The sequence below is a fragment of the Lutra lutra genome, chromosome 3, assembly GCF_902655055.1.
Source record: "Lutra lutra chromosome 3, mLutLut1.2, whole genome shotgun sequence".
NCBI lineage: Eukaryota > Metazoa > Chordata > Mammalia > Carnivora > Mustelidae > Lutra > Lutra lutra.
Window position 1 is genome coordinate 766,443 of NC_062280.1, and position 14,254 is coordinate 780,696.

Genomic DNA, 14,254 nt, shown 5'->3' on the forward strand with positions numbered 1-14,254 from the left:
CAAGTTCTTGAGAAAGAACTGAAAGTCAAAAGTTGTAAGCTAAATTCAAATAATAATTTCATAAAAAGGAGACAAACAGGAACATTTTATAAAATACTCAAGATTTCTCCTAAATAGTTGATTAATGTCATTGTCTTCCTCCTTCTGGCATGGAAATGGGCCATGACACCTTTATTAGCCAAGATTGGAAGTCACTTATAAAATCTGTATATGTATATTAAATAAACATGTATATTAAATAAAATATGTATATTAATGATATATATTTAAATATGCATGTCATATTTATATAACTGTGGGAGATGATTATAGAAATACATATGGAACGGAGTGCACATTGTAAGGCATAGTAATTAATTTTTTTAACAAATAAGAAGTCCTAGTATATGAATGCACATTTGTAATTGAAAGGAGATTATTAGCAAATTCCAATAAGGGAGGTAAAAGTCAACTAAAGCTTATGGAACAATTTTTTCTTTGTCTTAGGTATTAATCTTTGTAATAACTGAAGAACACTAAAATTTTTTGAAGTATAAAAAACTTCGTAACAGTTACACTTCATTATTCAGGATAATATTTTATTTCTTGTAATGTAAAAACTAAAATCATTTGAGCAGTTTTCAGCATGATTTGTTAATTTTGAACACAGAATAAACAAAGTTAGTAAATATATGTAAATGCTGTATAATGTAATTCTATATAAACTTCACAGTTAGATGTATTTGATTATGTAAAACAAAGTAAGACAGTACCACCAGAGAGCTTCTTATCTAAAAATACAGCAAAAATAATATTCTTGTGAATTAAACATTGCAAACTATCTCAGTGTGAGTCTTTCTTGATTATGTAATGAATCCATGGATGATTTTTGGAGAAAACGTCCAACTCACTACTGTGTTATTTATACATTGTTGGTAGCAACTAATCACTTGACCTAAGGAGACATTACCCTTTATTTAAGGGTATAAATGACAAGAAAGCATATTGCACAGGGATTTTGGTTTCCCAAAGTCTCAAATTCCACAGCAAACATTCAGTTTAAGACTATTACTTATGTATATATTGTGTGTATGTATTCTATTTGAAATCAAGATATAAAATTAAGTGAACTATTTTATAATGATATAATTTTTATGTCGTAGGATGAAAATGATTTATAATTATACCTTAGGACTTCATATTCAGCCTCAGAACTATGTAGATTTTATAGCGCTCATGAGCTGGACCCTGAATTCATGTGGAAAGTTGAGAAAAGATCACAGTTTTAGGTAGGAAATCAGCATGAATAAGTTGAGTAGTTAAAGATGTATTCAGTGAATAGTGCATACCCTTTTAACTAAATTGAAAGTCAAGAAAGAGGGCAGTAGTTAGATCCAAAAAAATACATATCAAAATAAAATTGTGGGGAATGGGGTGAGGTTAAGTACCAACGAGTGAGTCCTGAGAGGTGGATTCTGAGAGGTGGAGAAATGTATTGAATTAATTCTCAGGAATTAAACCAGTACTGATGTGAAGAATGCAATAGGGGCAAAAAGCCTGGGGCTGAAGCTTATGAAACAGAAGCAATAGTGTTCAGAGACTGATGATATACATATATATATGAAGAAAAATAAGAAGTCGAAATTGGCTTCAAACTTTCAAGACTGAGGAACAGGCAAAATTATAACACTACTGCTAGAGAAAAGTCATAAAGCTAAACTAAGTAGATGAAACGGTTACTTGCTTCCAGATGGCAAGTTCACATTTAAATGCAAAGCTAGAGATGAGCGCTAAGAGACTGGAATGTCCGGGAGGCTGTGGAGATCCGCACGGCAACAGCTGAGCCGGGAAGCAAAGGTCTAGATCTGGAGGAACAGAATGAACTCCAAGGAAAGGTTAGGCCACTGAGAGGGAATATCACATGGATTTTCTAGTAGAATCTTCCTCTTCGACAGAAATAACATGACTTTTTTTCCCCCACCTTAAACATGACTTACTGGGTTGTACTACGTGCAGAGTCTAAGGATAAATAAGTAGGTTTCAGCAGGTTTAAATATTCTTACAATTTTGGGTAAGAGAAAACTTTGTTAAATAATGAATTTGGGACGTACATAAACAATTTCCTTTTGATTACCATTAAAAATTTCCCTTTCCACCAAGCCTCTTCTTACCATGATCTGTACTTAACACACAACTATTCAACCATTTTTACTAATATAATGGGTCATAAACCAACAAAAAATAGTTAATCAAAATCAGGCACATGATAGAGTTGACTCTTTTTGTTCTGATAATGGTTTGGCTCGAGATTGATCTGAGGCACGGGCTTACGAACAAGGAGAAGAGTTACATCCAGGGAGGGAGGCACATGATGGGTTGTACTATCACCAGCTCTCCCTCAACGCTCAACTGACCAATCCTTGCAGAAGAAAGTGCTTGTCACCATTTCAGATGTGAAATCCAAAGGGTGTTTGATCTTTAATGGCTATATTTTTTAATCTGTGCATAGGCAATAAAGGAGATCATCATCTACATCATCAAAACAAATAAATGACACCATATTTTCGAACAACTGATACCAAATGTAAAAATGGACTGATTGGATGTGGTCAGTAATATGACAACTTGTAGTCAATGGGAAATAGAGAGGGATTGAGAGAGTAAGTAAATTCATAGTACTCAGCCCCTGAATATGCACTTTGATTACATAAAGAAGTTAATTCTGATACAAATTATTAATAGTGGTTAATATGTACATAGAAAATTCATGGAAATATTCATTAAAAGGATTTTGGGAAAGAAAATATAGTGAAAAGTTTCATCCAGAATATTTAGAACTGATACAATGATGTAACAAAATTTATGTTTTTTTAACAAAAATTTTTTCATACACTATTTTCACTCTCGGCTTCTTTCTTTTTCTTTTGGTTTTAATTAATCCTCCTTTTGATATTCTTTGGATGAAACCTACATAAGGAAGAGAAACAAATTTATTATGCAAAACAGAGTAATATAATAAAACATTTTATTTAAAATTTTCTCAAATTATCTTTAAATATATAAAACCAAAAAAAATTGGCTTAAAAGCTTTAGTCTTTATGCAGAACAAGCTATTTCTAAGGAAGTCATTTCACATATATAAGAATGAGCAAAAATGGATAAGCATGCTTCTGACTTTTATTTCTCATCTTCGGTCAGAAATTCATGCTCATTTTATTAAACAAACATGTGGCTGAATATGACTGGTGGACTTAGGTGTGATTTTTACTTTTATGTTAATATTCTGTAAACCTGCATCATTTTAATATTCAGAAGAAAGTCAGTAGCAACATTTAAATGTTGTGCATTGTAAGACAGCTTAAAAATATTTTGGTATAATTTAAAATGAAACCTTAGTATGTAAATATTAAAGAATAGAATGTTTTGTTTCAAGTAGATTATTTTTTCTGTGAAAGACACATTATGAGGAATTGTAGTTAATATCTCCAGCAATATCATCTAAAAGTAGTTGAAAGGGGACATATATTACCTAAATTATAATATTTTGTTTATTATAAGTGGAACTAATATCATAATATTTTTCCTATATTAAAATTTGTTCATAATTTCAGTGCAACTATTATCTTAAACACTAGTGAATTAATGGGAAGAATGTCCTTTTTACCTTTCTTGCAAGCCCTAAGACATGCTTTTTTAGAAGTAAAATTATTTTCATTCCCTCCACATCCACTGTACTTAAATGGGCGGCATTTCCCAATGACGGAATTGTAGTAGAACCGGCTCTCATTGGCGTGACACAACCCTCTGTCTGCTGGAGTCAGACACCAGGAAGGACCGTGAAATTCTAAGAGCATCAAGAAAACATAGTAAATCACATGATAGTTAATCTGAAAGTTTCACATTGTTTATTGCTTATCTATTTTCTTATAGTATATTCAAAACAGTAATCTGACTGAATAAAAGTAGTACTCAGTGAAATGCATGTATTTCAACTCCAGGGAAATGCTTTAGTAATCTCCAAGTGGTCACGACAGTCAGACCTTTCTCTGGGAAATAAAGTAGATATATTTGTAAAAGTGAAGTGCTGTGGTAACGCTCTATAAGAGAAAAAACTAGTTGTACATGACAGAAACCAATATTCAAAAATTTATAAAAATTTGTTAACCATATTCCCTTTAGGAAATTATTTGTTAACCATATTCCCTTTAGGAAATTTATTTCCCTTTAGGAAATTATTAGGAAATTATTCCCTTTAGGATGTTTACACATCCTTTTTGTTCGTGGATGTTCGACTTGGGGAGGAGACGCGTCCGGATGAGCAGTCCTCCCTCGCTGAGCGACATAGGCACTGATGCTGAGGAGGCGTTGCTGCTGCCCTTTGACTCAAGTTCTAGGTGATGTAATGAACCACAGTTTAAGGCACAGGAACTCAGGTGTTCAAGCTTCAGAGAAGGATCCCGGGAGAGATGACTGATGTGGAGATGAAGTTCTCTTGTGAATTGAGGCATCAGTTCTTGATGAATTAGATGTTTTTGCAAAGCAAAGGAAGGCGTATCGTTAAAGCCAGTGAGATAGGACACGTGCCGGTTTAAACCAAGCATACCAACTGGTCTGTCGATGGGACAAACAACTTTAGAAACCAAGGAAGAAAATGCAACCAGGGTGATAAGAGGATCACTCGTTTTCTTAAGGCAAAGCAGAGAAATAGTTTCAGTTCAATGGTAGCTCTTAGCTCTTTTGGGAATTCCTGTCAGTGAGGGCAAGCTGGTGTTCTAGCAACAGACTTACCAGGCTTGATATTAGTAAATCAACACTGCATGCAAGTTGGTAGATGGAGAGAAATCAAAATAAAACTTTAGTGGCTTTGCCAAATCGTGAGATGTGGGACAGCGGATGCAGACAAAGAGGGTATACTAAATATACAAAACTGGCAGAAAATAGAACTTTGAGGAATCCAGCCAATGAAGGCAAATAGGTTGGCCAGAAAGCTAAGTGGTTTGATGACAAGCGAACCCCCGATGAGACTATAAAAGAAATAAAATGAAACAGTTTGAGGGGAAAAATGCAGAAATTATTTGATCTGATCTGAATTAATGAACGATAATCCTAATTAGACGTGAAAAATACAAGCATCTACGTTTCCTCCTGCCTTCTTGATGATGTAAATGAAGATGAGAGTGTCTTGATAGAATGGCTCATATAATAGAGAAATCCTGGAAAACAGGAGTCAGAACACTACAGAAAATATGTAAGACATTTTAGGAAGATGAAAATTCTGTGTCAAAATTCAAGAACTGTAGTCACCTAAAGAATACTGTATTATTTAGGTCCTTCATTAGGTCTATGAACACTGATTTTTAAAAGAAGACCTTCAGATCTGAAAAACTAAGTCATGCAGTCTAAGTCATCGTTTATGTCCTCCTGTATGGGGATTATAGTGCATGATTACTGCAGCATAAATCAAAATCAAAATGTTATCTGGTGAGAATGTGCACTTAACTTTCTAGAAATGGTTGAAATCCCCTGCCTCCAATACAGTTTACGCAAGAGGAATTTTCTAACAGGACAGCAGAGATATACTGTAATTGAGCCTACTATTGTGCAGACTTTTCCAACTCTTCATGCTCTGGATTCTCATTAACCCAGAACCTAGAATATGAGATGGCTATCTGTTGCTACCACTTCTATCTCCATGAGCTTCCAAAGTCACCATCTGTGTTCAGAAACAAAAGAAATACTCCTCAAGCAATTAGCCTACTTTGAGAAACAGAGAACATTTCTATTTTTTTTTTCATTTTCAGCAAGCACTCACAGATGCTTCATAGCTGATGTAGAAATATGACGGTATGACTTATACCTTAGTTTCACTTTTGCATGTTGTAAACAAGACTGAGAAGTCCACAGTAATTTGAAGATAATAAATATAGACATTTCTATAACTTTTATACTTCTTTACAGATGCTACTTATTATGTCTTAACAGCAATGTTCTACCTAAAGTTCCTTATTCCAGGAAGAGAGAGAATTTTCTGATTCTGAAGTAAATCCATCCTTCTTTTCCAGTAACCTGTAGTAAACTTGGCCCCATAACAAAATCAAGGCTATTTCAAAGTAAGAACAAGCTTGACTGGTACATCTGGGGCTCCAGTACTAGACTGAAGTTAGCAATGGAGGCGGCTCTGGAACCGTGGAGCATATACTACGGGTTTGGTGGGGAGAGGTACCCTAGCTTCTGTCTTCCTTTGGTCACTGAGTCTTCCAACAATGTCTGTCACTCACCAAATCTACTCAGAAGCCATGGGAAAGAGCACAATGTACATATGAGACAGGGCAAGAAGGCGGCAGTGAGATTAGTTTGAAGGCAAAAGGCACTTGGCCCGCACAGATGCCATCGGAGAGTCTCACGGTTGTTCACTGGTTTCACTTCGTTTGCCCTGATTTTAATCACTGTCTACACAGATTATCAAATATAACTCACTGTTGACCCAGATAATTATTGTGGTTCCTAGCACTAAAAATACAAGTATTTTGATAGTGGGTTAAAATTTGAAATTAATTAGTAAGAGTATTGTGTTACAGTTAACTTTTAAAAGTTTTTAATACAATAGTTATCACTTGTACAGTTTTTATAAGGCCTTTATTCTTCAGAACATGAATTATACTTGCTGTGTAACCAATTCATTTCTCCTAAAATCATTTGAACTCCAAGTAGTTAAGACTGTCATGGGATTGGTGCACCTGGGGCTCAGTCAGTTAAGCATTCGACTCTGGATTTCAGCTCAGGTCATGATCTCAGGGTTGTGAGATTGAGCCCCACGTTGGGCTCTATACTGGGCATGGAGCCTGCTTGGGATTCCCTCTCTTTCTCTCCCTCTACCCCTCCCCCATCCCCCTCCCTCTCCCTCTCTTAAAAAAAAAAAAGACTATCATTAGATTACGCTAGCATAGACAACAATGTTATGACTAAAATAATGAAGCAGATGGCTTCTCAAGGACATTGTAGCTCTAACGATTTTTTGAGTCCTTGATTATCATCCAGTTCATCTCCAAAGCTGAGGAAACAGGAGTTCGTGCCCCCCATGAAGTGGTCAGCTTGGTTGTTTTCAATTAACATATACCCTAGAGAAACATAAGCACTCACCTATTCAAAATCCAGACAATGATATCTATAATGAAAGAAAATATAAAAGTTTTGAAGTAGTTACGCAATGTAATTTTTTTGGTCTAGATTATAATTATTCACAGGTATTTAAGATAGAATAAAAAGATACTAACCTGACTTCTGTTCACTTTCCAAAGGTAATTTAATAACCAAATGCATTCTGTCTTGATCTTGCCATTAATAACAACTTGGATGGCTTCCACTTAGAGGCTCTAGGACAGTTTTCAGAATTCAGGCTCCACGTACATGCTGCCTGGAACTGCCATGATCTAGTGTGACTGCTAAACTGGAGGGTGGCACCCAAAACCAGTCTTCTATTCAAAGTGGTTTATGTAAATTTTCTCCAAAACGTATACTTAAACTTCAAATTTTGTAGTCACGTTGAGTCCTTACCGTGGTGTCTTCCTGTTCCCATTTTACATACCTAACATTTAGGCTTTTATTCTACCAACCAATTTAGGGTTTATGGATCACCCCATGACTTGCTGAGAAATGTTTTGTCTCCTGAGATCGTTTTAAGGAATTGAATAACAAATCTTTCCTTTGAACAATATGTTCTTTTTCCCCATAATTTTCTAGTAAAGAAAAATATAAAGACTTTAACTTTCTAATTATAATTTATCATTGTAAGACACTGAATTAATGCAAAAGTATAACAAATATAAAACAAAAAGTTCTCTATAATTTGACCCTTGTCCCTTAACCGTTGTCCATGTTTTGGTATATATTTTCCTTCAAATTGCTTGCACAGGCAAACGGATACCAACGTACTACTCTGCGTTTTCCTGTACTTACTAGTATTTTGTGACTGCTTCAATATTTGCTCATGGCCACCTCCTTTTGGATATGTGCAGCGCTCATTTCTTGAATTGAGTCCAGTGTGTCTAGTCAACCACGATTCATGTGGATCCTTGTTTTCAGCTCCGTATTGATGGCTCATGAGCGTTCTTGTACACGGGTTCAGATATTTCTAAAGATCTTTCTAAAATCAGAATTATGGGGGTGGCTGGGTGACTCAGTCCTTAAGCGTCTGCCCTCGGCTGAGGTCATGACCCTGGGGTCCTGTAATCCAGCCCCACATCGGGCTCCCCACTCAGCAGGGAGCCTGCTTCTCCCTCTCCCTCTGCCTGCCGCTCCCCCTGCTCATGGTCTCTGTGTCAAATAAATCAATAAAATCGTTTAAAAATAAAAAAAATAGAATTGTGCAAAAGCCATACTCAATTTATAATTTTGTAGAAGCTGCCAAATTTTCCACTAAAAGTTTATATAAATTTATACTTCCACGATGACGTTTAAAGGTGCCTGAACAACTGCTAAATAAAACGTGGGCCTTAGCACAATGCATTTAATTACATTCACTCTTCTCTTCTCATACCCACAAAAGCAGATGATTCCTGGGGAGACGTTTTTATTACATAGGGACCTTAGCAGTGCTCAAGGTTGCAACTCCCCAGAACAGACACTACTACGCTGTTTATTCTATACTGTTAGGGGTTTTCCAGAAGCTACGTTCAGTCTATATTTTATTTACTTCATGATGTGGTAGGGAACAAAAACAGCAGAGAAATGTGAAGAGGAAATATGCTAGAATGTTGACAGTGATTTTGTCTGTGAAATGCAAACATGACCAGTTGTCTTTTTCTTTTCTATTTTTTCAATTTGTCTATTATAATATTGAAATTATAAAATAACATATGTTAGAAATAGGATTATATAATCAAAATATTTTTAGACTCACCCCAGAGTCCTGGGGTCATAAGGAAAAGGCTAGAGATTGGGAATCTGTTGTGGTTAGAAATAGAGAGTAACCCTGTCACCTGTGAAGACACTACTTACAGATAGTAATTCTGTACTACGGGAAAAGCAGGATCTCCGTTCACTAACATGGGAAAGCTGGTGTGAAATGGGCAGAAACTGACATTCTATACTGCAGGGAAAGCCAGCGAGGCATAGGAACATGAGTACTGTGAACTTTTTTCCTTTCTGTCCTGTGCACAGTAACCAGCTGAGAGTGAAAAGTAAGAAGCAGGCTTCTGGGACAGTCGAAACTGAAAGGTCGTGGGGGAATAGACTGTGAGACACCTTGCCCCAACAGGAAGCTCCAGAGGTTAAAAAGAAGGAGAAGTTGTGCAGGTATCCACTGTGTTGGACTTCTTTGCCTGGATACTGCCTACTCTGTGGACAGAGTTCACAAAGTTATCTTTATCCAAGGGTTTTTCTAAATAAAGCCATAAAGCAAGCAATCCATGGTAAAATTACAAACTACGATGCTGCTATAGGAGTATAATTTATCCTGAGATAATTGTCTTATAATCAGAAAAATGTTTCCTTAGACAGCTGCAAAATTGAAGACCCTGTAAGATTTTAGTAAAGGTGAAAATTAACATTTATTTAGTCCCTTGACCAGCTTTTAAGGAAGAATGAAATTTTAACAAGTGGAAGAGGTAGAGAGAAAATGGGTAAAGAAAAGCTCAAAAGTCAGAATATTCCTAGTGTGGGGCACTTTGCAAACTCCAGGCTATCTGAAGTGGGTATAGTAGGATGCTGGGCTGGGAGAGTAGATCTGGACCAAATTCACAAGGTTTCTGATTACTAATAGACTTGGGTTTTATGATAGAGACATGAATGAACAACTTAAAGTACTGAAGGATGAAAGAGACAGTTCTGCTCTTTCTGGATACGTGAAGCAAGCTCACGCAGGCATGTGGAGGCTGAGTCCTGCAGGAGACCTGGAGACCCCGGCTGAGGCAGGTGTAGAGGAAGTGAATGAAACCAAGCACTGCGCCGACTCTGGCAGGGAGGGAGCTGGAAAGAAGACCGTTCTGGTATTTTTAGACGATCGACTAAGAAGATGGAATATTTTAAGTATATTATGAAATAGAATTATAGTATGAAATGTAGTCATAACAGTTTTATAATTTACAATTTTATCATGGCTTGCTTTCATTGTAGCTTTACCTAGAAAAATTCCTGAAAAGACAGAATTGTGAACTGTGCTCATGCATTAGCCAGCATCTAAAAAAATAAATCCAAGATGTTAGATAAAAGATAGAACACAGGTTTAGGGAAAGATAAAGTTTTAATTTTTACACCCTTCAATGGAAGTGTTGGCCTCTGTCCCCCCACACCACTTGTGCAGCTCTCTGTCTTAGCACGTAGTGTAGGCACGGAAGTTATCTTCGTACCTGTCCCCTCACCCCATTTCACAGGCAGGCCTGTGAAGAACAACACCAACTTTCTTATTTTTTATTCAGACTCCCCATTCCTGTGACAATTCCCACCCTATAGGACTCAGGATTTGTTGAGCTGAACTGACATTAAGAAGTATAATAGATTTATGCCTCAGGTCATAGGATACAATTAGAAACGCAGGTTTTCAAGTCCTCCTATTAGAGCATACGGTCCAAAGACACAAAATACGTGTTGGTGTTTTATAATTACATCTGAATTTTAGAAGGGCTTTATTTTACTTCAGAGAGTCATAGTATTATGACTGTTGAATGAAGATACTTCAGATCAAGGTTACAGGCTTTAGTTACATGTAAAATGTATCACTAATAAAATGTATAAGAAAAAGCCCATGATTATTTCTTCCTGTTATAAATCTCCATTGACACTGGGTAATCATCATCAAAACCTTCAAATATTAATAGTTCTGAGTCCTTATTGCATGTTAAACATGGGGATAAGAATTATGTATTTGCCATAATTGTCAGCAACTTTGAGAGCTATTACTCTCCATGTGGGACCAATGAGGAGCAACTTTGAGAGCTATTACTCTCCATGTGGGACCAATGAGGAGCAACTTCGAGAGCTATTACTCTCCATGTGGGACCAATGAGGAGCGTGGCCGAGAGCTGTGTGGTTCTTTCGAGTCCACAAAAAGACCTGGTGAGGAGGAGGACTGGAATTTAAACCCACATCTTTCCGTCCATAAGCCAATGCTCTTAACCACCATAAGGTGTCCTCTGAAAACTACCTAGAAAATAAAGATAACCGAGCAAAGACAATTTAATAATTACCAGATAAAGAGAAAGCTGTCACAACTTCCCTTTTATATCCAGTTTCCAAATTCTCTCTCCTTTGCAACTCAGGCTCAGACTGTCTTATGTATTTCTTACCCTAAGTTACATGCATGAAGTCGGAGTTTATCAAGTTTGAACAGGAAAAAGATATCTCATCCAAATAAGTCATCAAATGCAGAAACTGGAAACAAGTCTTGGGCGTAGGAGTACTGAGCCAAACAGTATTCAAAGAGCTCAAATGGTAAAGGCCAGAATTACTGAGTTTGCATAGTAAAACTGGACTGATTCGGGAAAGAGACCGAAGTTCCAGGTGTTTGTGTGCTCTGTGATCCCATCCGCACTGGCCAGTCGGCTCTCCTTTTAATAGCAGTAAGAAGCGACAGGAGACTAGAGAACACGTCCCACCGCGCCTCAAGAAAAGATAGAGGTGGGATTTTCCTAATTAATATATTTTATAAAAGTGCTTTTTAAACTTATTCCTGCACGGTTAGGTCATTATTCAAATAGAAGTAGGGCAGTCAGAGAATTACAACAGAGTAGCACAGGCTTTTCTAACCCGTTCCTCATTCCTAACCTGCTCTAGAGCAGTTAATACCAAATTCATGTAGTAATAGGGTGTGCCATCTAAAATCAGACGCACAGGTCCATGGAATGAACGAGCCCAGGGATAAACCCAAACTTGTCAGTTTGTCTATGACAAAGGAGGGAAGGATATACAATGGGGAAAAGACCATCTTTTCAATAAATGGTTTTGGGGCAACTGGTCAGCTCATGCAAAATAATAAAACTGGACCCCTTTCTTCACCATATATAAAAATAAACTCAAAATGGGTTAATCTCAATGTAAGACCTGAAACCATAAATTCCTGAAACAAAACAGGCTGTAAATTCTTGGGCATTGGTCTTAGCAATATTGTACGAGTCTGTCTCCTCAGGCAAAAACAACAAAAGCAAAAATAAACAAATGGGATTACATCAGACTAAAAAGCTTCTGAACACTGAACAAAACAACTAACAAAACAGAAAGGCAACCTCTGGGATGGGAGTTGCCATTTGCTAATGAGGCATCTGAAAAGTGGTGACTGTCCAAAATGTGTAAAGAACTTGTACCGTTCAATACCAAATTAGCAATTCCATTAAAAAATGAGAAAACCTGATAGACATTTTTCTTAAGAAGACCTACAGATGTCTAACAAATCCATGAAAAGAGGATCACCATTACTAGTCCTCAGGGAAATGCAAATCACAACCACAATGATATCACCTTATACCTGTCAGAATAGCGAGTATCGGGAGACAAGAAACAACAAGTGTTGGCAAGAATGTGGCGGAAAAGGAACCCGCAAGTGCTCCCGGTGGGAGTGTATATTGATGCAGACACTTCGGAAAAAATTATGAAGGTTCCTCAAAAAATTAAAAATAGAAATACCATATGATCCAATAATTCTGCTACTGAGTATCCAACGAAAGCAAACACACTAATTTGAAGAAAAGATACGTGCGCCCCTGCGTTCACTGCAGTGTCACTGACGGCAGCCAAGCTGTGGCAGAGCGCGGGCGTCCGTCGGTAGATGGAGGACAAAGGCGTGGTGTGTGCACACACACGCGCACACACGCACACCCCACAGAATATCACTCAGCCGCAAAAAGAATGAGCTGTTGCCATCGGTGAGATCATGCTTGAACCTAGAGGGTATTATGCCAAATGAAATAAGTCTGGAAAGTCGAATTCCATATGATTTCACTATATTGGAATCTAAAAAACAAAACACAAATACAAGGAACAAGCTGTGGCTCTGAGAGGGCACGGGCACAGAGGAGTCCGCAAGTGTGGCACACTCGAGCTGCGGGAAGTCTCCCTCCTGCGGTGGGTCGTGCGTGCACAGCACAGGGAGGATGAGTGATACTGGAGTGACTCTGTGTGGGGACAGGCGGTAGCTATGACATATATAAATGTCAGGTCACTGTAAGCGAACAGTACTGTAGGTCACCTTATCTCAATTAGAAAGTACCATCCAGTTAGTCTTATTAATTCGTCAGTTTGCAGCTCGTGTTCGTCTGTGAGTTTTGGTCGACAGTTGTATCATGGTCAGATACTTAATGAGACACAGTATTTTACTCGCCCGTATATGATTAGTGTCATACAAAAGAACTTAATTCATAAATTAGAAGTCTGTTGTTTCCTTTTAAAGAAAGTTCAGGAACACTTCTCTGGAGGACTCCCATGACTGGGGCAAGAGAGCGTATCCTTGTTGAAAGCAGAGATGGCCCAGGAAGAAAAGGATTAGCCAAAGCGGTCAGTGGTCACCCAGGGTGACTGTGTCCGGCTGGCAGAGGGAAGGTGCTACAGTTCTGTTTCTCACCGTCTCTGCTGCCAGGAAGGAGATGGTCTTACGGGTCCTCTCACAAGTTACCTATTTTTAGAAAGCCAGCTTGTCAGTAACCAGCGCATGAGGCACCAGTGTCACCAAGCAGGCGTCTGTCAATGAGGGAAGTTTCTATGCTTCTGGGTGGGGAGCACATGACAAACAGGGTGCTTTGGGAGGACGTTGAAGTGGGTTTTTGATGAAGGGGCTTTTCAGAATTGTTGACAGGCTAGCAGCGAACCGCGGAGCTAGATGACGGGGTATTTTCTTTGCAGACACTTTTGGTGGTTGTTAACGTGTAAGCAAATCTTCAACCAGACACCAAACAGGTGACAGTGTTTTCTTGCAAATCTGTAAAGTAACTGTTTCAGCGATGGCATTTGACTTCCATTCAGTCGATTTCTATAACATCTCTTCCAAAAGGCCAATGATAACCAAAAATTTTTTAAGAGATACATGTGTATGTATATGTGTGTGTATATATGTTTGTTTTATGTTTATGTTTTCTTTTCTCTCCATTTTTCCCACGTGTATATGGAATCTGGCCGGTAGGTTATACCTTGAATACAGGCAGGAGAGAGAGAGCCTCAGGTACCCAAATGACTTGCAGAATGATACACAGTCATTTTTCCCTTGACTTAGTGGCTGCCTGGAGAAGATACGGACTAGGTCCAGTATTTAGGTGTTCTTTTTTTTCTGTCAGAGACCAAGTGGGACACTGAG

At 37.8% G+C, this 14,254-nt stretch overlaps 1 protein-coding gene across 7 annotated transcripts in view; it reads right to left on the reverse strand.

The window, feature by feature from the left end:
* Window positions 1-557: 557 nt before the first annotated feature.
* Window positions 558-14,254, reverse strand: part of TFPI (tissue factor pathway inhibitor) — a 90,269-nt gene continuing 76,572 nt past the window's right edge. For 6 of the 7 annotated variants that reach the window (XM_047721370.1, XM_047721375.1, XM_047721374.1 and 3 more), the window contains 2 exons: window positions 3,644-3,823; window positions 558-2,946 (listed from right to left, as the gene is read on the reverse strand). In XM_047721370.1, coding sequence (XP_047577326.1) covers window positions 2,840-2,946; window positions 3,644-3,823 — 287 coding nt within the window. In that variant the 3' untranslated portion in view covers window positions 558-2,839. Of the gene's footprint in view, window positions 2,947-3,643; window positions 3,824-7,119; window positions 7,145-14,254 lie in introns of all 7 variants that reach the window. The other variant, XM_047721376.1, reaches the window with a different exon arrangement.